The following is a 23,036-nucleotide window of genomic DNA, read 5'->3' on the forward strand; positions in this document are numbered from 1 at the left end:
CGGGAGCTCATTCCGTCACGCAGCACTCGGGTCTCGAACTGCTGACCTGCCGACCTTCCAGTCTGCAGTTCAGCGTCTTAACCACTAAGCCACCGTGGCCCCATTAATGCAGCCCCAAATAGCATTTGCCTTTTTTGCAGCCACATCACATTGTTGGCTCATATATTCAGCTTGTGATTGACAACAATTCCAAGATCCTTCTCGCTTGTAGTGCTGTTGAGCCACATATCCCCCATCTTGTAACTGTGCATTTGGTTTCTTTCTCCTAGGTTTCTGTCTTCCAAGGTATTAGCTATCCCGCCCAATTTTGTGTCATCTGCAAATTTGATCAGCATTCCCTGCACCTCTGCCTCCAAGTCATTCATAAAAATGTTGAAGAGCACTGGGCCCAGGACTGAGCCCTGCGGTACCCCGGTTGTTACCTCTCCCCAGTTGGAGAAGATCCCATTGATAAGCATTCTTTGAGTCCAATTCTGTAGCCAACTGTGGATCCACCAGATTGTTGCTACATCCTTTTTATTCTACTGTAATGGGCTCTATGTGGGGTTGCCTTTGAAAACTGCTCAGAAACTTCAGCTGGTCCAGAATGCTGCGGCCAGACTGTTGACAAGGGCCTGGTTACAGGGAGCATGCGACTCCCTTGTTAAAACAGCTTCACTAGCTACCAGGTTGTTTCTAGGCACAATTCAAAGTGCTTGTTATGACCTACAAAAGCCCTATATGAACTGGAACCAGATTATTTGAAAGACTGAATTTTCCCATACAAGCTTGTCTGGGTTATAAGATCCTAGGGGAAGGTTCTCGGTCCCACTGCTATTGGAGGCATGTTTGATGGGACCCAAGAGAGGGCCTTCTCAGTGGCTGCTTCCAGGCTCTGGAACTCCCTGCCAAGGGACATTAGGTTGGGTCTCTCTCTGCTGTCATTCTGCTGTCAGGAAAATACATTTTTATTCAAGCAGGCCTTTGGCACATAAACTGGGCTGTTGCTGAAGTGGGTTCTATTTGGTCGGGTGCTGCTTTTTATTGTTATTTTTTAATTGTGAAGTAAATACGAATTAGTAACTGAATTTCAGTCATGTCATTTTTCTGATTGCATTGGGAGTATGTGAGATACTCATGTATGGTGAGTATGTGAGATACATGGGAGTGAGCTCGAAACATCTAATTTTCTTGATAAATTAATTTTGACTATCTTCCCCACTCTAGAAAATCATCTAGCAATTAAGGATGAGAAACCTATGAAAGGTATTGTTCTCAGCTCAGTATCAGAATTCAGCATCACAGATGTACCAGCAAAGGACACCAAAAATGAGAGAAAACTGTCGGAATCTAGTACATCTACATTATCATCTCTTAAGAAATGCAGAGCACAATTCAGCTACCTTGAAGATGATGCATCAGTCCATGAAAGAGACAGTAGTGGTACGTTTTACAAGAAACTAAGCGGATTCCTAGAAATTATCTATATAAATGTCCTGTGCATATATTCAGCTATATGCATGGAGAGAAAATGGAACTGGGATGGGGGTTTACACTGCCTTTTGTGGAGTGTATAGATTGTGTGGATTGGGCCTACATGAATTTGGTTCTACGCACACAAGCTCCATGTACAAATGTGATGCCCAAAGTGGGGACATCAGTTTGGGGGAGACCACACACATGAGGGTTGGGCGGGAGCTGGTGAGACCTTGACACCTTCTTCATGCCTTTATCTGAACATATGCATATGACAAAAGACCCTCAAAGCAATTGGGAGGGGGGAATTCAAAGACTGGGGATGGTTGCAGTTCTGCCCATTTTCATATTAGTTTTTCATGGTAAAAAAAAAAGGGGGGGAGAGAAACCTCTGTTTTGTGGACTGCAGAGTGAAGACCAGTATTTCTAGGGGCGGAAGGCAGCGGGAACCACATTGAATTGCAAATTTGTTGCCTTCCATTTTATATGTCTGGGGCTCTATTTTCACCATAGGGATTAAAGGAGTAGAGTCATGCACAGGATAAACTCACAGCGTTAAAACTAAAAAAAGAAAACACCATTGGCCTTGTTCTGTATAGACATAAGCCCTATTCGGCCATTAAGAACGTCACACAACTCTAAGCACAGGGAGCGAGAGCGGGTCATGCTGGCTTCACCCTCTCCATCAACAGGTATCCCTGTTGCCCAGCTCCGCTGCTCTCCACTCGTTGGTTCAGGAGCATCGGACGTGGGAAGCCTGCTCTACACATGGGGGCTCCCCACATGAACCTTGATTGCTCAGGGTTCTAAATCATGTGGGGAGCCTACTCAGATCTTCCCCTCCCAATGCATAGCGGGCAGGGCTCCAAAGGAGGAGGCAAGGACAGCAAGTGTGTCCCCACACTTCTGCTCATGTGTTGGAGGCATAATGCCCTGATACAGCTATAGAGTAGCACCTTCCTATCCCATGTCATCTCCTCTGTGAAAATAGAGTGGGAAATGTGTCACATTTTACACAAGAGATACCCCAAAGGCCTGCACTGGGACTGTACCACACCACCACCAGTGGTCATGGCACTCACTTCATTTCTATTTTAATATTTCCTGGTTCCGAAACCGCATTTCCCATAGTGTTCCTTCTTCAGCATGTTCTGTACGGGAACATCAGGTTTCCACATATTCACTCGCTGCACTGGCCAGGGGGAGTGTGCTGCTGCCCTCTGGTGAGTGTAACGGATCGCTGCCTTGGAGTTACAGAGGGGATGAGGATCATCATCCCCATTGTTGTGGAGTGATCCCCTTCCTGGTTTTAACAAGCCCCCTGTTCCAACTTGGAGCTGGGGAGGGAGGCAGGCAGCTCACCACAGTACTTGGCTTGGCTGACAAGGCAAGCCAAAAGCCATGGGCCCCTGGAAAACACACTAAGTTTAATGGTGCGAACCTCTGCTTTTTCCGTTTGGGGGTGCGAGACTTTTACATTTCACAGGAGCCATTGTTGTTGTTGTTGTTCAGTCGTTCAGTCGTGTCCGACTCTTCGTGACCCCATGGACCATAGCACGCCAGGCCTTCCTGTCCTGCGCACTCTCCCGGAGTGTGCTCAGGTTCATATTCATTGCATCGGTGATGCTATCTAGCCATCTCATCCTCTGCCGTCCCCTTCTCCTTTTGCCTTCAGTCTTTCCCAGCATCAGGGTCTTTTCCAGAGAGTTTGCTCTTCGCATTAGGTGGCCAAAATATTTCAGCTTCAGTTTCAGTATTTGTCCTTCCAATGAGCACTCAGGGTTGATTTCCTTTAGGACTGACTGATTTGACCTCCTTGCAGTCCAGGGGACTCGTAAGAGTCTTCTCCAGCACCACAGTTCGAAAGCATCAATTCTTCGGCACTCAGCCTTCCTTATAGTCCAGCTCTCACAGCCATACATTACTACTGGGAAAACCATAGCTTTGATTAGACGGACCTTTGTCGGCAAGGTGATGTCTCTGCTTCTTACTATGCTGTCTAGGTTGGCCATAGCTTTCCTCCCAAGGAGCAAGCGTCTTTTAATTTCATGGCTACAGTCACCGTCTGCGGTGATTCTGGAGCCCAAGAAAGTAAAATCTGTCACTGCTTCCATTTCTTCCCCTTCTAAATGCCAGGAAGTGATAGGGCCAGATGCCATGATCTTAGTTTTTTTAATGTTGAGTTTCAAACCAGCTTTTGCACTCTCCTCTTTCACCCTCAACAAGAGGCTCTTTAGATCCTCTTCACTTTCTGCCATTAGGGTGGTATCGTCTGCATATCGGAGGTTGTTGATAATTCTCCCAGCAATCTTAATTCCGACCTCTGATTCATCCAACCCGGCATTTCTCATGATGTACTCTGCATTAGGGATGGAGGAGAATTTCTCCCTGAAACTTCGGGGGGCCAAGCGCCAATGTGTTCGGCCCCCCGAACAAGTTTCGGGGAGAAATTCTCCACACACCCCCACCCCCCGCACCCTCCCCGGGACGGGACTTACCTTTGCCGAATGTCCCTCCTGGCGGCGGGTCCAGCCAGCGGTTCGGCGGGTGTTCGTGCAGGGCGGGAGCGGCAGCCAGTCTTTTGACCGGCTGCCGCCGCCGCCATTCCAATAAAAGAAAAAAAACCCACGCCCCCGTGATAGGCTACATGACGATTAACGTAGCCTATGACGGCTAGATTTGCAAAGTCAGCCGTGATAGGCTACGTAAATTGTCACGTAGCCTATCACGGGTGACTTTAAAAAAAAAAAAAAAGAATGTACGGATAATGGCGGCCCCCATAGGGAGCCGCCATTCCCGTTCCTTATTTGGTCGCTGTAGTCTACGTAAAGATTTACGTAGACTACGGCGAAAATAAGGGCAACGCTATTTCCTGAATGTCCCGCCGCTGGGAGGGACATTCAGGAAAGGTAAGTCCCGTCCAGGGGGGGGGGCGGGGGGCAGGGGGGGCGGAGAATTTCTCCCTGAAACTTCTTCGGGGGCCGAACACGTTGGTGCTCGGCCCCCCGAAGTTTCAGGGAGAAATTCTCCGCCATCTCTATCGAAACCCAGCTTGTACTTCCGGTAGTTCTCGGTTCGCATACTGCTGAAGCCTAGCTTGTAGGATTTTGAGCATCACCCTGCTGGCATGTGAAATGAGCGCAATTGTGCGGTAGTTTGAACACTCTTTGGCGTTGCCCTTCTTTGGAATTGGAATGTAAACTGACCTTTTCCAGTCTTGCGGCCATTGCTGAGTGTTCCAAATTTGTTGGCATATTGAATGCAGCACTTTAACAGCATCATCTTTTAGGATTTTAAATAGCTCAGCTGGAATACTGTCATCTCCGCTAGCTTTGTTGTTACTAATGCTTCCTAAGGCCCACTTGACTTCACTCTCGAGGATGTCCGGCTCAAGTTCAGTGACCGCACTATCATGGCTATCAGGGACATTCAGATCTTTCCTGTATAGTTCTTCTGTGTATTCTTGCCACCTCTTCTTAATCTCATCTGCTTCTGTTAGGTCCCTGCCTTCTTTGTCCTTTATCATGCCCATCTTTGCACAAAACGTTCCCTTGAGATCTCCAATTTTCTTGAAGAGATCTCTAGTCTTTCCCAGTCTATTGTTTTCCTCGATTTCCTTGCATTGTTCATTTAAGAAGGCCTTCTTGTCTCTCCTTGCTATTCTCTGGAACTCTGCATTCAGTTTGATATATCTTCCCCTTTCTCCCTTGCTTTTCGCTTCCCTTCTTTCCTCAGCTACTTGTAAAGCCTCATCAGACAGCCACTTGGCTTTCTTGCATTTCTTTTTCTTTGGGATGGATTGAGTTGCTGCCTCCTGAACAATGTTACGGACCTCCGTCCATAGTTCCTCAGGCACTCTGTCTATCAGGTCTAATCCCTGAAATCTATTCCTCACCTCCACTGTATATTCATAAGGGATATGATTGAGGTCATACCTGAATGGTTTAGTGGTTTTTCCTATTGCCATTGTTAGCTACCAATTGTTAGCTACCAATAAATTAATGGCTAGGAACCTGAGTTCCCCTTCTTCAAACTAAAGGGCTCTTTCTATTCTCAGAAGGAACTCACATCCAACAGAGGCTCTTGCTGCTGGAAGAGGGGGCATAGCCCCCCCCCCACCACCATGTCTCACACTGCTCCACATGGTCCCCCAAAACTCTAGACCAGGCTTTCAAGAGCCTGTTTGGCGCAGGGGGGGGATATCACCAACTATCACCTACATCAATCAGTGGGAGCATTCTGTAGTGAAGTTTTGCTCACGGGAATTTAAGATCGAAGTTCATGAGAACAAATATGCCTTCCTCAGCAACATCTGCAAAATAAAAACTTTTTTTAAAAAACCCACATCAATTAAAACGTTCATTTGAGGAGTGTGAGGATTATTGATATTACTCTCTAACCCGCACCTTCTGTAAAAAAAAAAAAAAATGCTCCCAGGACAGCAGTACAAACACATTAAAATTGTACTATAAAAAAATAAAAATAAACAAGAAACACCAAATAAAACAGCAAGGACAGAAACAGTGTGATTCTAAACATGTCTACTCAGAAGAAAGACCCATTTAGTTCAATAGAATTCACTCTCTGCATTAGGACGGGGCATTCCTGTCCTTGGAGGGGGGAGATTCCATGGCGGAGCAACCACCATATCTATTGCTCACTGCAGCCAGGGCGGGAAGAGGAGGTGGCACAATTTGTCATCCCCCTTCCCATTGAATTCAGTGGAACTGAATTGTTCCAGAACATGGCACTGATCCTGACAGCCTTGCTTCTGTATTATTCATCTTGATCATTCTAGCACAGGTTTCTTATTGGTCAGGACAGCGATATGAATTGCGTTAAGGTAACCAGGCAGCTGGCCAGGGCTGGCACCAGGTTTGAGAGGGCTCTGCGAAAGGTGCACTCCAGAGGGGCCCAGTAAGTAGGGGTGTCTGTCTGTTGTGGGTAAATCCAGTCCTTTGGGGGCCCAAGAGTTTCCCACATAGCCCCTGACTTGGCTTGCCTTTGTGAGCTAAGCCGGGAGTTTCTTCCTGGAATCCAGGAACTTTATCATCCCCCCCCCCCATAAATGTGCATAATTTCAAATTACAGCCACAATTTGCGCAAGTTACAGCCACAATTTGTGCATACGATGCACATTATGGCTGTAATTTATGGAAATTGGAATTTGTGAAAAAAATCCAATGATGTTCCCTTCCTCCCTGGTACTGCTATCATCACCGTGTAACCCACACTCTCTCCCTGCCAGCCACACCCTCTGCCCAGAGAGTGGGGGCCCTCTGGGCTGAGGCCGGTGCCAGCAGGGAAAATGGGGGTGTTGCATGGCAGTGGCGGTGGTGACAGCATCTCCCTCCCCACCACCGCCATTGCTGCCACCGAGCAAGAACAGAAAACCCACCAGCTGGCCTGACTCACAGTGGATCAAGTCAGGGCAGCTGACGAAAGTCGAAATGGAGTCCGGGAGGCAGGGGCAAGCTGATGAAAGCTCATCAAGCTCCACCCCCAAAAGGATTCCTCCGACATCCCTACCTGTAAGTGACACAGCAGGGCACAGAGGCATTCTGGGGAAATAAAAATGGTGGGCAGCTTCAGCCTTGGCCAGCACTTTGCTTTGCAGCCTACCCAGCACCCTAGTAAAACAAAAAGAAAAGAAACAAGTATGTCAGCAACCAGCATCAGCCACAGTGGATCATCTGTGGCCCATGGGCCCTGGCATTTATCCCATCATGCCAGGTGCTGACACCAGGCCTGCTGGTAGTCCTCTCTCCCTCCCCTGAATTGGAAGCCTGAGGTTAATCCTTTAGTTCTCCTGGATCTTGATTGATATCCCTTAAAATTTAAATTTTAATTTAAAAAATAAATTTCAAATTAATTTAAAGAAAGACAAAAGCCTGTTCTACAAGGCAGGATGTTTATTTCATGGCATTGTACTAAGACAGTCGTAAACATATTCACTGTACCTCATAATGTATAATGTATTTTACTGCTTCTAGCTTGGGGAAGGGGTCCACGCCCCACACAGACATTAGACTCTGTTTTTAAAACCAGCTTTGCAAAAGGTTTTGAACACACACACAAATGCTTTTTCAGCATAATTTTTTACCAGTGACTTCCTTAAAGATTTAAATTAGACTGTTTACAGGAAAAGGGTAAGCATGCATAGGGCTGTAGCCTTAAATCTAGCTAATACTTTTATCACAACTGTGCTTTGTTGTCTTGAATGAAACTCTCACCTGCAACCACATTTCTCCCGCTTCGTCGCCTTCAGTGCAGTGTGCCTCAAACCTCACTGTGATTTTTGGGCTGCCTCTGTCTTGCTCTTGCCAATCTATCCCTAAAACACTGGGGAGCTACCACACCCATGTCCTTGCTTGCCACCTGATAACTTCCATAAAACACAAGTCTGTTGTAGTTAGGGATGTTGGAGGAATGTGTCTGGGGGGTGAAGTTCATCGAGCTTTCAGCAGCTCAACCCCCCAGACTCCAGCTCACTTACCTGCGAGCTGGCCCAACTCAGTCTGTATTGTTTCAGGCCAGCTTGCAGATTCTTGTTTTTTAAAAAAATAAAAATAAATCACAAGTTATGCAAATTGTGGCTGTAATTTGCTTAATTTGTGCAAATTGCAGCCATAATATGTTTAATTTGCACAAATTGCATCTCCAGTTTGCACAAAATTAAGCATATTACAACTGAAAGCAGTGCAAATTACAACTGAAATTTGCGTAAGTTACATAAATTGCGGCTGCAATTTGCGTAAATAGCTATTCAAGGAGGAGAAAGAGAGAAAAAGCTCGTGGCTCAGCTCACAACTACAAGCTAAGCCAGGGGCTCCAGCCTCCAGAGAAATCCAGTGAGCCTAAAAAGGGCCAGGTTTCCCTGCAAAGGCCATCCCTAGTTGTAATATAGGACCTGGGGGTCCTTGGCTGCTATAAATGTGTGTATCTCAGTTCATGCATAAGAACATAAGAAGAAGAGCTGTACTGAATCAGACGAAAGGGCCATCTAGTCCAACATTATGCCAGCAGTGTGGAGTTGGTGGGGAAGTGGGCCGTGGTGAGCAATAAATGTAGACACAGATCGGAGTGGTTTAAAAATGGCCAATTAACCTTAATTGGCTACAGCTTCACAAACAGATCTGGTGTAGCATAGGGCATAGTTCTTATCAGTGGGAAGCCTATTTGGGGGGCATGGCTGAGGACAGCAGGGATCTTGAGTCCACCATGATGTGAAGTGTGAATCCCACCTGCTACCTGGGTGTGTGGCAGGAATGGCAGCCCGTGTTAGAGACTATGAAGATCCCCTTATGGGGATCCCCTTGTGAAATAGCACCCTCCTGTTTGTGTTACCTAGCATACTGCCTCTGATACTAGAAAGGACATATAGCCATCATGACTACTAGCCATCATGACTAGTACCATCACAGGTTCTTTAAATGTAACCATTCCAAAGGCATAACATGCCCCGTACAGAGTCTGGGATACTTTTGGCCCTTGGATGAAAAGTTGCTGATGTTGCCATTTCTAGAGCAGCATTAGAAAGGATTGTCATCAAATAGATGGATCTTGTCACATCTATCATATTAATGATTCTTGAACTAAGAAGTACTAAGTACAGATCAGCACAATAAACCACAATGTTCCAAAGCAACCATTAGGGTCAGATCTATTTTATGTCTGATCTTTCACAATAATTTGAGCTCTCCTATCTCCTGTAGCAGGAAAATTTCAACCATTTTTATAATTAGTAAGGGGGTGGCTGAAACAAATGTAGAGGCTCTCTGCCAAATATCTAACAAGCTTCACGGGGTGTTTAATTTAAACAGAAGCAAAGACAATTAACACCATGATGTGTTTATCAAACTTAGATTTCTAGATAAAACAATCACGTGTGACTACTTGTTGTTGTTGTTGTTCAGTCGTTCAGTCGTGTCCGACTCTTCGTGACCCCATGGACCATAGCACGCCAGGCCTTCCTGTCCTGCGCTCTCTCCCAGACTGTGCTCAAGTTCATATTCATTGCATGACTACTTGTTACAATTCACATATACAAACATAGAGATTTACAGAGAGAGCTTGTGCACACATATTTGCCTTAAACCAGAGATTCTTGGCAAGTGTGTGGGCTCTGAGCATTCTCCTTATCCCACCCAATGGCTACTTAAATTGAGGGAACAGCACCATTCTCTCTCTCTCTCTCTCTCTCTCATATGGAACTGCGTCCTCTACTTCACTGAATGACTAGAGAAACCTACTTATTCAGAACCTCTAGGTTCGCCTTAGAGTACATATGGAAGTCTAGATCAGGGAAACTGTATACAATGCTATTGGTTACTAATGACAAAATGCTGTTCCAGCAGTTTGAATAGGGTGGAAATATTTCACCAGAGGCAAATAAAAATATATCAGGATCTAGATTCAGCCTCCGTTCAATGAAATATGGGGACTAGGGATGGCGGAGAAATCCGGCACGGACTCCAGTGAGACCGGATTCTTTAGAATCCAGCCCCCTGGAGTCCGTGGCAGATTGCTCCCCCCCCACTACCCCACAAAGTCCGGTAGGGACAGACCCTACCTGGCGCCGGCCAGTCCGGGTCCATCCGCTGCCGACCACAGCCATCCAATGCTGGGCTGCGGATGCAAATGGCGTCCGTTGTAGCGGACACCATTTGCGTCCCTGCCCTTGGCCTTGATAGGCTACATAAGTATTTACATAGGCTATCATGGCCAAAGGCAGGGACGCAAATGGCGTCCGCTATGCTGGACACCATTTGCGTGGCAGTGGCTGGAAGTCTGGCTGCGGATGGGCCCAGCTGGCAGCTCCGCAGACTCGCTGTGGAGCGGAGCCATCTGGGAAGGATTCTGGGGGAGGGACAGATCACCTCCCCCACCCCAGTGGATGCCCCAGACTGGACAGGTGAGTGGGGTTCGTACACCCCTAATGGGGACAAATGACAGTTACTTTGAGATAAAACATATTCATGCTGGGGTGAAAACACTTCAAAATTGGAATACATGCAGAAGGATAAAGAAGAGAAAACGAAATCTTGGTTTTGGAGATAATTACAGAACCTAAAATACAGTAAACAAACTATACAACCAGCAGACCAAAATGAATGAATTTGACAGTGCAGCTTAATCATACAATTGGAAGGAAGAATGTAACTCACTTTGCAGAAGCTGTTCTATTGTCAACCCAGCAACATCAGTGGTAAATCCAACATAAATACACTACATTTGGATCAGGTCCTGTTTAGGAGACACTGCAGCATAAATCAAAGCTGGATTGACAGCCAGGAGCCTCTAAGAGCATGAAAATGTAGAGTGAAGTCAGCCTGGCAACATTATTAAATATAGTTCTTTTTGTAATCATTAATCTACCAATGAAGAGGTGAGGTCATTGTTTTTATTGAGATACATGTAATAATGTCTTTCTTTTTTGTGACCAGCCGGGAAAGCAGAAGAGAAAACAGAAGGGCTGCATTGCTGTAGTTCGTGGCTAATTTATTTTCAAATATATAAATGAATGCATAGAAATGAATGCTTAATTGCTAATATCTATTATTTATTATACATCATCCACTTAAAATAGGAGGAGAAGGAAAAAGGCTCATACATGCAGATTTTGTAATATGTGTTACATCCATTAGCACAATTTCATGGCATGTACTCTGATAGGGATTTAAAAGCATCTTTAGTGTATGGCACAGTCTATGTGCTGAAACATTACCTTATTATTAAAATGTTGTGCTTTTTGTGTGGTCCTTTCTCCGAATAATGAGTAAAGCCTTAAGAGCAATATCCATTCTCTGATTAAAATTATGCAGATGCCAGCAAGGTTAATAAACTGAGGATCGTGAATATTATTAAGAAAACAGATCTTACATTTCAAGAAAGAACTGAAAAGATCCCTAATGGATGAGCAATTTCAGATTTGATATTTCTTCTGTCTTGGTGCAAAGGGGGAAAAGGGGGAGGAATTTCATAAATATATGTTACCTAAAAGAGAAGAGCCTTAATTACACCATGGACTACTGGATAAAATGATTACATTTTCTACACTGTAAATTTCTTACAATTAAATGCAGCAGTGTCACCTTATTAAATGTTTCAATTTGATAATTATTTCAGTTCATTTACTCAGAAAAAAATATAAGCATGAATTTACTAAGTATCTCCCAAATCTAGTCATTTTCATTCTCTGGGACTGACTTGGAAGTTACTTGTGCTTGTCTGAACTTAAATAGATCCCTGACAAATTTAGATAACTATTAAAATTGATAATATTATGGGTGATAGCTTACTAATAGAAATTAATTCAATGCTGTGCTTCCTAGTGTTATTACCTGATATTGTAAAACTACACTTTAATACAACATTTGGTATGTTTAAGGAAGCTTTTGCATGGCTGTTTGAAAGTACTTAGGAATGAACTCCCTGTTAAATTCTGTGTTACAGAGGTTGTGTTGTACGATGTGACTTCTATACATAAATGCACATCAAAGGGTGATTACACTTTACAGTTAAGTAAGTGGTAACTCGTACTGTGCACATCATAGTGCCTATCACCACTATATATCCCACCAAGCAGCAAGGAGAATATACCATTCCCCTTCCTCAGCAGGGCCAGCCCTGCCATTAGGCAGAGTGAGGCATCTGCATCAGGCCGCTGTTTTTGAGTGTCATGAAAGGACAGCATGTTAATTTGTTATTGTTGCATTATTACTGGCAGGGCGAGGAAGACGTGCTTGTGGGATTTTTTGCTTGAGGTGCCAAAATAACCTGGCTGGCCTTTGGTACCATCCACGTTGACTTGGGAGGTGGGATGCCATTTGCTGCTTCACCTCAGGCAGCAAAATACCTTGGGCTGGCCCTGTTCTTCAGTTACGTAGGGTAGAAACATGCAATGGTGCAGTTAGGGTTGGACCTTGGAGCCAAAGCCCAGGGCTCCACAGCCCAGCCCGCCCCACACACACACACACCAAATGACTACCCGGAGAGAGGCAGATACAGAAGCAAACTCCATTTTATTAATGGTGCTATGATTTAAGGGCGTTCAAAATGCAGAACCACAGTTGCTCAGAGTATTTCTTTAAATCAGGGTTGGCAAACAGTCCTTCTTCTTCTTCTTCTTCTTCTTCTTCTTCTTCTTCTTCTTCTTCTTCTTCTTAACATATTAGGAATGTAGACGCAGTTGTAAAGCATGGAATGGCAATTGTGGGGGGAGAATAGAAATGTTAGTTGTTTGCTTCACAACTGAAGTAATACACAAGCCAGTCTAAAGGAGGCCCCCATAATGCCCTTGTCCAGGGTCTAAAATTACCTAGCTGTACCACTGCAGGTGTGTGTCAAAATTCTTCTTACCACTAGGCAGGATAATACAGGTCAGCCAAGTTAGAATGTGGTTAAGCACACTTTGTGATAAACTAACACCAGGGTAATTTGATCCAGATTTAAGCTGGATCAACTGTTTGGATTTCCCTGCTGGATTTCCCTGTCCCTTCCTTCCAAGGGCAGTTCATCCAGCCACCTGAAAATGCTACACAGAGAGTCAGGAGATCTTGTGGAATGAGGTGAGCTGTGGTATAGGGGGGATCCCCCAAAATCAGGAAAAGGCACCTTCCATGATTGGGACCCTTCTATCAATGGAAGGTAAATGTTGGATCCAACCCATGATATATATTATTAAATATATGATATAACTTATTGAATAACAATATTAATAATATACTATCTAGTGTAATATAATATAAATATATATATTATAACATATAAATCATGCACACACATTTGTATATGAAAGATAGTGAGACTAACGACAGAGTATTAAAAATATATATTTTAAGCGAAACGTAGCTGTGCTGTTTTTTAACAGTTTTTTTAATTGAAAATAATTTCTTGAAGTTAAATACGTAAACTGGAGAAATGCACAAAGTTTGAGAGGAACTGAAGACCGGAAAAATGAGAAACTGAGAGAAAATTAAATTGACAGATTCATCCATCCCTAGGGAAAAAAAACTTAATAAATGGGTCAAAAAAACGCCACACGCCAATGGGCGGGGGGATAAATTAATTGATTGGGTTTGGTTTTTTTTTGTCCCAGGCTCTTCTCGGTTTTCTGCATGGGTGCTTAAGTCTTTTTCCATGGATCAGTTTTTGTTGGAAAAATGTAACATGTACTACAACTAGGAGAAAAATTATTTCAAACCAAAGATCCCATTGAGTTTTAGGGGGATTTTTTTTTTTTTTTGTCTACAGAACAAAAACTTGTCAAGGGCTCCTTGGAGGCCTCTCTCAGTCTAATCCAGTAGCCAAGTCCAGACACAGACAAAGGGATTATTTTCAAAGCTTTATTCCTCTTTTACAACTTAACAACTCTACCGTTAGCAACTAGATATGAGAATGCAGAGTATCTATGCCCTAAGTTGGAACAGTTGGTCCCCGTTTGAAAGGGAATTACTGGCAGACCCCTGAACTTAAGGACTAGGGAGAGTCCCTCCCCTTTTCCCTTGGATTCTCTGGGCGCAGCCATTGTTTGCGCGCCAACCGGGCACTACGCCTCCTTTCCGTGCCCTCCATCTGGCGCCGCTCTCTGCGTCGGCGTCGCGCATCCATCAAGTCTGCTTCCTGCACTCTGTCACTCCCAGGACTGCTATCTAAGCTAGGAATGCTGGTGGGAGGAATCTCCATCAGCTGTTGGCCCTGGGGAAAAGGAGCACGCTTCTCTCCCAGGAGCGACTGCTCTTACTCAGAATCAGAACTACTCTGGGATTCTATGGGCTCAGTGTCCACCCTGACAAAACTCTTAAATGGAAAATGGCTGAAATTTCGGGATATTGATTACAACTGTGCAGGTGACAATGTCATAGAAGAACGACTTGGAAAATTCTGAAATGAAAAGTACACTGGAGGTATAATTGCCACTGCAAGGTCAGGGTAACGGTCTTAATTAATGTAGAACATCCTATTACTAAAGTCAGGATCAGTGATGTTTTCCGTACTCCATATTGCCCCAGCTGTGGGCTTCGAACTCTTAATTTAGAGTAGAGATGGTGGAGAATTCTGCCACGGACCCCAATGAGGCCAGATTCCAATGACAGCTGGCCACCATTGCCATGCCATATCGCTGGGCTAACTCCAGACGTAAATGGCGTCCACTATGCCATTTGCGGCCATAAAGCTGTTAAGTCAACCTAAATGCAGCCATTTATGGCTGCATTTCGGTTAATCTGACAGCTTTGTGGCTGCAAATGGTGTCCACTACGCCATTTGCATCCTTTTTTTTCACACAATAGGCTACGCAAATTATATTTATGTAGATATTTGCGTAGCCTATTGTGTGAAAAAACAGGGATGCAAATGGCGTAGTGGATGCCATTTGTGGCCGTAAAGCTCTTAGATTAACTGAAATGAAGCCGTAAATGCCTGCATTTAGGGATGTACGAAATGACTTACCGGTTTCGTTTCATGACATCCGCGGTGTGGGGGAGGCGCGGTGTCCCTCCCCCCGAAATCCTTGCTGGCCAGCTCTGCTCTGTGGTGAGAGAGGGCCGGGGCCGCCCACAGTGACATCCGGCCACTGCTGGGCTGCGCAGGGACACAAATGGCGTAGCGGTGCCGTAGCCACCGCCATTTGCGTCCCCTTTTTTCACCTTGATAGGCTACATAAATATTTACGTAGCCTATCACAGCAAAAAAAGGGAACGCAAATGGCGGCAGCTACGGCACCGCTACGCCATTTGCGCCCCGGCTCTTTGCCGTGATAGGCTACATAAGTATTTATGTAGCCTATCACAGTGAAGGCAGCCACGCAAATGGCGGCCGCTACACTTACGTAGTTACTTACGCTCTGCAGAGCGGAGCTGGCCGGGGAGGATTCTGGGGGGAGGGACAGAGCGCCTCCCACCCACCGCAGATGCCCTGGCACAGAGCCAGGTAAGTGTTTCGTACATCCCTACCGGTGAGTTGAGGTCAGGACAGGTCCGGTGAGGTGAGGTCAGGGCAGGTCTGGTAAGGTCAGGTGAGGTCTGGTGACAGGAAGTTACGTGAGGAATCCCTGCAAAGGGCTTTACCCTTTTAACGAAAACAATAGGCATTTTCCCTATGACCCGAGGCTTACGGAAACCGACAGCAGGTGCATGAAAAGGATTTTTTGGGGGTACTTACAGAATTATTTACATAAGTTCAGGGAGCCGGAAAAAAAACAGGGGAATCCGGGGTATGCGGATGGCAGAATGGGGCAGCCCTTGGCTCTGCGAAATCCTCACGGAGCAGAGCCACTCCGTGAGGATTCCAGGGGAGGAATGGATTGCCTCCCCCCCACCACCACAGATTCCCCACCGGAATGGACGGTGGGGAATCCGTACATCCCTACCTTTTTATGCCTCTGTATTAACCAGCAGCAGGAGGGCAGGTTTGCCGTGAATGGGTTTGGGGCATGGTCCCTCTTTTTATCCTCTACTGTTATTGTATAAATGGGTTATGCCTAGGTTTTCTCTTGGCTGCTTCTTGCTCTGGGGTGGATTTGTCTCCTTTAACGATATGTCCAAATGGTATATTGGGGGCTGGAATGGGGCATAAGTGTATATTTTTGGCTAAATGGTGGGTTGTACTTTATTTGCCCCATAAGTTGATGTATTGTTTTATGAATATTGGGCTGGATCCAGCATCATGATCCTGAAAGCAGAATGCTACCACTTGAGGAATGGAACTTCCAGTCCTTTCCTCCCCCTGCAGCTCCCCATATGCCCTCCAAATGTGCTCTGGAGGGTTGGGGGGCCCTCTGGAGGACACACAGGGGTGGCTGAGGATGTGGAAGGCCTATTTGCAACAATGCTGGATCCAACCCTCATGGTTGTTTTTAAAATCCTGTATTGCATGTTTGTTTGCAGTTTTGTTATAGCTTTTTTATTGTTAGACAACTTCTCTTATTGTTGTCTTTCGATATTGTCTTTCAATATTGTCTTTAATATTTGTCTTTGTATGATGTTGTTAGTGGCGTTGGGCTTCCTTCTGGAGGGAAAAGTGGGCAACAGATAATGCTGATGCTGAAATTCTGTCATCTACGTCTACGCATATATTAACATGGAGGCGGAGCACAAATTTTTGTGCACTCCATTTTGACCCCTAAATATTATCCGATTGAGTTCAGAACAGTCTCAAATTAAAGCTGCTGATGCCTAGATTTGCAGAAAAATAATTTCACCCTTGAAAATAAATGGACAGCTTCACAATTAGGGATGGCTAGTATTCCGCCACGGATTTCATTGAGGCCGAATGCACTGGCAGTCAGCCACCTGAAATCCGTGGCGGAATGGCCCATCCCCCCCACGGATTCCCCCCGGGATGCCACTTACCTGGGGCAGATGCAGCGGATGTGGCAGATGCGGCGGCAGTTCCGGCGGCGGCGGCTCCAGCAGCTGGTCTCCTGGCTGGCCACGGCTGGGCTGCTGCCTTCGCCATTGCCATCCTTGCAGCCATGATAGGCTACGTAAGAATTTATGTAGCCTATCACAGCTAACCCCCCCCCAAAAAAACCAGCATATGCAAATGGAGGCGGCTATGGCGGCCATGGCGGCTTTCGCCGTTCTAGCCTACGTAAATATTTATGTAGGCTTGTTGTTTATTCGTTCAGTCGCTTCTGACTCTTCATTACTTCATGGACCAGCCCACACCAGAGCTTCCTGTCGGCCGTCGCCACCCTCAGCTCCCCCAAGGTCGAGTCCGTCACCTCCAGAATATCATCCATCCATCTTGCCCTTGGTCACCCCTCTTCCTTTTGCCTTCCACTTTCCCTAGCATTAGCATCTTCTCCAGGGTATCCTGTCTTCTCATGATGTGGCCAAAGTACTTCAGTTTTGCCTTTAAGATCCTTCCCTCAAGTGAGCAGTCTGGCTTTATTTCCTGGAGTATGGACTGGTTTGATCTTCTTGCAGTCCAAGGCACTCTCAGAATTTTCCTCCAGCACCACAGTTCAAAAGCATCTATCTTCCTTCGCTCAGCTTTCCTTATGGTCTAGCTCTCGCAGCCATAGGTTACTACGGGGAATACCATTGCTTGAACTATGTGGACCTTTGTTGTCAGTGTGATGTCTCTGCTCTTCACTATTTTATCAAGATTTGTCGTTGCTCTCTGACCAAGAAGTAAACGTCTTCTGATTTCCTGGCTGCAGTCAGCGTCTGCAGTAATCTTTGCGCCTAGAAAGACAAAGTCTGTCACTGCCTCCACGTTTTCTCCCTCTATTTGCCAGTTATCCATCAAGCTGGTTGCCATAATCTTGGTTTTTTTGAGGTTTAACTGCAACCCAGCTTTTGCACTTTCTTCTTTCACCTTCGTCATGAGGTTCCTCAGCTCCTCCTCACTTTTAGCCTTCAAAGTGGTATCATCTGCATATCGGAGATTGTTCATATTTCTTCCAGCGATTTTAACTCCAGCCTTGGATTCATCAAGCCCAGCACGTCGCATGATGTGTTCTGCGTACAGGTTGAGTAGGTAGGGTGAGAGTATACAACCCTTCCATACTCCTTTCCCACCAGTCCGTTGATCCGTGGTCTGTTCTTACTGTTGCTACTTGGTCATTATACAGATTCCTCAGGAGGCAGACAAGATGACTTGGTATCCCCATACCACCAAGAACTTGCCACAATTTGTTCTGATCTACACAATCAAAGGCTTTAGAATAGGGGTGGACGAAAGTCCCTTACCTGTCCTCGAAGAATGTTCATGGTGGGGGGGAGGCGCTTCGCTGCTCCCCCCGCGAAGTTCAGGCCGGGGGGGGAGGCTTCCCGCCTCGCCCCGGCCGAAATTCAGGCCGGGAGGGGAGGCTTCCTGCCTCGCCCGGTCGCGAACTCGGAAGTTTAAAAAAAAAAAATGCCCCCTGATAGGCTACGTGATGATTAACGTAGCCTATCACAGCTAGATCTGCAAAGTCAGCCGTGATAGGCTACGTCAATCGTCACGTAGCCTATCACGGGTGACTTTAAAAAATTTTTTTAAAAAGCGCGTACGCCAATGGCGGCCCCCATAGGGAGCCGCCATTCGCGTTCCTTATTTGGTCGCTGTAGTCTACGTAAAGATTTACGTAGACTACGGCGAAAATAAGGGCAACGCAAATAGCGTTGCCCTTATTTTCGCCGTAGTCTACGTAAATCTTTACGTAGACTACAGTGACCAAATAAGGAATGCGAATGGCAGCTCCCTATGGGGGCTGCCATTATCCGTACGTGCTTTTTTTTTTTAAGTCACCCGTGATAGGCTACGTGATGATTGACGTAGCCTATCACGGCTGACTTTGCAAATCTAGCCGTGATAGGCTACGTTAATCGTCACGTAGCCTATCAGGGGGCGTGGTTATTTTTTCTTTTATTGCAATGGCGGCGGCGGCAGCCGGTCTAAAGACCGGCTGCCGCTGCCGCCCCGCTCCAACACCCGCCAAACTGCCGGCCGGACCCGCCGCCGGGAGCGACATTCGGCGAAGGTAAGTCCCGTCCCGGGGGGGGGGTGCGGGGGGCAGGGGGGTTCGGAGGATTTCTCCCCGAAACTTGTTCGGGGGGCCAAACACGTTGGCGCTCGCCCCCCCGAAGTTTCGGGGAGAAATTCTCCGCCATCCCTACTTTAGAATAGTCAATAAAACAGAAATAGATGTTTTTCGGAAACTCCCTGGCTTTCTCCATTATCCAGCGGATATTGGCAATTTGGTCTCTAGTTCCTCTGTCTTTTTTAAACCCAGCTTGTACATCTGGCAATTCTCGTTCCATGAATTGCTGGAGTCTACCTTGCAAGATCTTGAGCGTTACCTTACTGGCATGTGAAAGAAGTGCCACTGTTCGATACTTTGAACATTCTTTGGTGCTTCCCTTTTTTGGTATGGGGATATAAGTTGATCTTTTCCAATCTGTTGGCCATTCTTGTGTTTTCCAAATTTGCTGGCATATGGCATGCATCACCTTGACAGCATCATCTTGCAAGAGTTTAAACAGTTCAGCTGGAATACCGTCATCTCCTGCTGCCTTCTTATTAGCAATGCTTCGTAAGGCCCATTCAACCTCACTCTTCAGGATGTCTGGCTCTAGCTCACTGACCACACCGTCAAGTCTATCCCCGATATTATTATTCTTCCTATACAGATCTTCCGTATATTCTTGCCACCTTTTCTTGGTCTCTTCTGCTTCTGTTAGGTCCTTGCCATCTTTGTTTTTGATCACACCCATTTTTGCCTGGAATTTACCTCCGATGTTTCTAATTTTCTGGAAGAGGTCTCTTGTCCTTCCTATTCTATTATCTTCTTCCGCTTCCGCGCATTGCTTGTTTAAAAATAATTCCTTATCTCTTCTGGCTAACCTCTGGAATGTTGCATTTAATTGGGCATATCTCCCCCGATCACTGTTGCCTTTTGCTTTCCTTCTTTCTTGGGCTGCTTCCAGTGTCTCAGCAGACAGCCATCTTGCCTTCTTGGTTTTCTTTTTCTTTGGGACATTTTTTGTTGCCGCCTCCTCAACAATGTTGCAAACTTCTGTCCATAGTTCTTCCGGGACTCTATCTACTAAATCTAGTCCCTTAAATTTATTCTTCATCTTCACTGCATATTCATTAGGAAGATTAGTGAGCTCATATCTAACTGATCTGTGGGTCTTCCCTATTCTCTTTAGTCTGATTCTAAATTGTTCAATAAAAAGTTCGTGATCTGAACTACAATCAGCTCCAGGTCTTGTTTTTACCAACTGCATAGATGTAGGGATGTATGAAAATTCCGCCACGGATCTTGGGGAGGCTGAATGCCAGTGCATTCAGCCCCCCGAAATCGGTGGCAGAACGGCCTACCCCCCCTGCCCCCCCCGGGATGAGACTTACCTTGGGCGGATCTTCCTGGCAGCGGCAGCTCCGGCGGCAGCTGCGGCGGCGGTGCAGCGGCGGCGGCCAGTCTTCCGACCAGCTGCCACCGCCGCCATTTCCAGTTAAAAAAAAAAAAAAGTGATAGGCTACACAAAGATTTACGTAGCCTATCACGGCTAGGTTTTTTAAAAAAACCTGTGATAGGCTACGTAAATCTTTACGTAGCCTATCACGGCTGACTTTAAAAACAAAAACAAAATAACGCGCGTATGCAAATGGCGCCAGCCACGGCCACCGCCATTTGAGTTCCTTATTTTGGCACATCTTAGTCTACGTAAACATTTACATAGAGTAAGACGGTGAAAATAAGGGGAATGCAAATAGAGTAGCGTCTACGCTATTTGCGTTCCCCTTATTTTTGCCGTCTTAGTCTATGTAAATGTTTACGTAGACTAAGACATGCCAAAATAAGGAACGCAAATGGCGGCGGCCGTGGCTGCCACCATTTGCGTACGCGCGTTTGTTTGCTTTTTTAAGTCAGCCATGATAGGCTACATAAACATTTATGTAGCCTATCACGGCTGACTGCAGGGACGCAAACGGTGGCAGCTATGGCCACCGCCATTTGCGTCCCTGCTAGCCAGCAGCTGGATGTGCGGCTGCTGGCGGAGCCGGCCGGTGGCTCCGCAGAATCCCTGCGGAGCACAGCCGGCCAGCCAGGATTCTGGGGGGGGGAGGAACAGAGTGCCTCCCCCCCCCCCGGCGAGGATTCCGGGGAGAGGGACGGAACGCCTCTCCTCCAACCATAAACATAATCCACGAAAGGTAAGTACCTTTCGTACATCCCTACATAGATGTCCGCCACCTTTGGCTACAAAGGATGTAGTCAATCTGATTTCGATGTCGACCGTCTGGTGAAGTCCATGTATAAAGTCGTCTCTTAGGTTGTCGGAAGAGAGTGTTTGTTATGCACAGTGAGTTGTCTTGGCAAAATTCTATCAGCCTATGTCCTGCTTCATTTTGTTCTCCCAGACCATGCTTGCCTGTAATTCCAGGTGTCGTTTGACTACCCACCTTAGCATTCCAGTCTCCTGTAATGAAAATAACATCTTTTTTTGGCGTACTATCCAGTAGGTGCTGCAGATCCTCATAGAACTGATCTACTTCTGCTTCTTCAGCATCTGTGGTTGGGGCGTATATTTGGATCACTGTGATGTTAAATGGCTTACCCTGAATTCGAATTGAGATCATTCTGTCATTTTTTGGATTGTATCCAAGCACTGCTTTAGCCACTTGATTATTAATTATGAAGGCTACTGTATTTCTTCTGTGGTCCTCTTGTCCACAGTAGTAGATCTGGTGGTCATTTGATGTGAAGTGGCCCATTCCAGTCCATTTCAGTTCACTGATATCCAAAATGTCTATATTTAATCTTGACATCTCCCCAATAACCACATCCAATTTGCCCTGGCTCATAGATCTTATATTCCAGGTTCCTTTGGTGTGTTGATCTTTAGAACACTGGCTTCGTCGTTCACCACCAGCACCATCGGCTGCTAGCCATCCTTTCGGCTTTGAGCTAGCTGCATCATCACATCTGGGGCTAGTTGAACTTATCCTCTGTTCCTCCCCAGTAGCATTTTGACCATCTTCCGACCTGGGAGTCCCATCTTCCGATGGTATACTGACATATCTCTGGTTGTACTGATCCATTTAGTTTTCATGGCAAGAATACTGGGGTGGGTTGCCGTTTCCTTCCCCAGGGATCGTATTTAGTCTGACCTCTCTGCCATGACCTTCCCGTCAGGGATGTCCCTTCACAGTTTAGCTCATGATGTCATTGAGGTGCTCAAGCTCCAGCACCACGACAAGGTAACGATCTCCTTTGCTGAAGTTATGTAGGCTAGAACGGCAAAAAATAAAGGAACGCAAATAGCTCCCACTACGCTATTTGGGCTCCCCTTTTTTTCGCCGTTTTATCTTACGTAAATATTTACTTAAGATAAATTGGCAAAAAATAGGGAACGTAAATGGCAGCCGCCGTAGCCGCTGCCATTTGCGTACGCTGGGGTTTTTGGGGGGGTTAGCCATGATAGGCTATGTAAATTCTTACGTAGCCTATCATGGCTGCCTGGCTGGATGCAAATGGCGGCCGCTACAGCAGCCACCGTTTGCATCCGCAGCAGCCCATCCGCGGCCGGAAATCCGGCTGCGGACGGCCCTGGCCGCAGAGTGGAGCTGGCCGTCGAGGATTCCGGGGGGGAGGACCAGATTGCCTCCCCCCATCCCCCCCACCGCAAAGATTCCATGAAAAGGTAAGTGAGTTTCGTACATCCCTATTCACAATTAATTGTTAAAATTTATAATAATTTGCAGAGCTCAATGGGTATGCAATATATGATCACATGCATTCGCTGTTGATGTCTAGAATTACAGAACAATAATTCCATTTTTTAAAAAAATAGTTGAAATGTTGATAACTAAATTTTACAGTTTTTAATTTAGACATGGTCTCACTTCTCACTGTATTGCGATGTGATTACCTTTCAATGACAATCTACACATGCTCCCCACCATTGCTGATGCTCCCCACCATTGTTCTTACAGGTTGTGCTCTGTATGAACAGGAATATTCTCAAGAAAGGCTAGGGATATGTACTCCACTGAGTACATAGCCTGGTACCTCCCAATTTTAACTCCGACATTGTACTTACTGTACAGGTGGGATGGGAGACCTTTTTCCTATTGAGGTC

The 23,036-nt window shown here is 46.0% G+C and overlaps 1 protein-coding gene across 1 annotated transcript in view; it reads left to right on the forward strand.

Annotated features, from left to right (window-relative positions):
* The window catches only part of MDFIC2 (MyoD family inhibitor domain containing 2), a 42,925-nt gene that overhangs the window by 13,900 nt on the left and 5,989 nt on the right, over positions 1-23,036 (forward strand). Inside the window, exon 4 of the mRNA XM_084829835.1 lies at positions 1,207-1,422. Coding sequence (XP_084685961.1) covers positions 1,207-1,422 — 216 coding nt within the window. The remainder of the gene's footprint in view (positions 1-1,206; positions 1,423-23,036) is intronic.

This window comes from Heloderma suspectum, chromosome 2, assembly GCF_057233095.1.
Source record: "Heloderma suspectum isolate Gila_16-S chromosome 2, 16-S_ref, whole genome shotgun sequence".
NCBI lineage: Eukaryota > Metazoa > Chordata > Lepidosauria > Squamata > Helodermatidae > Heloderma > Heloderma suspectum.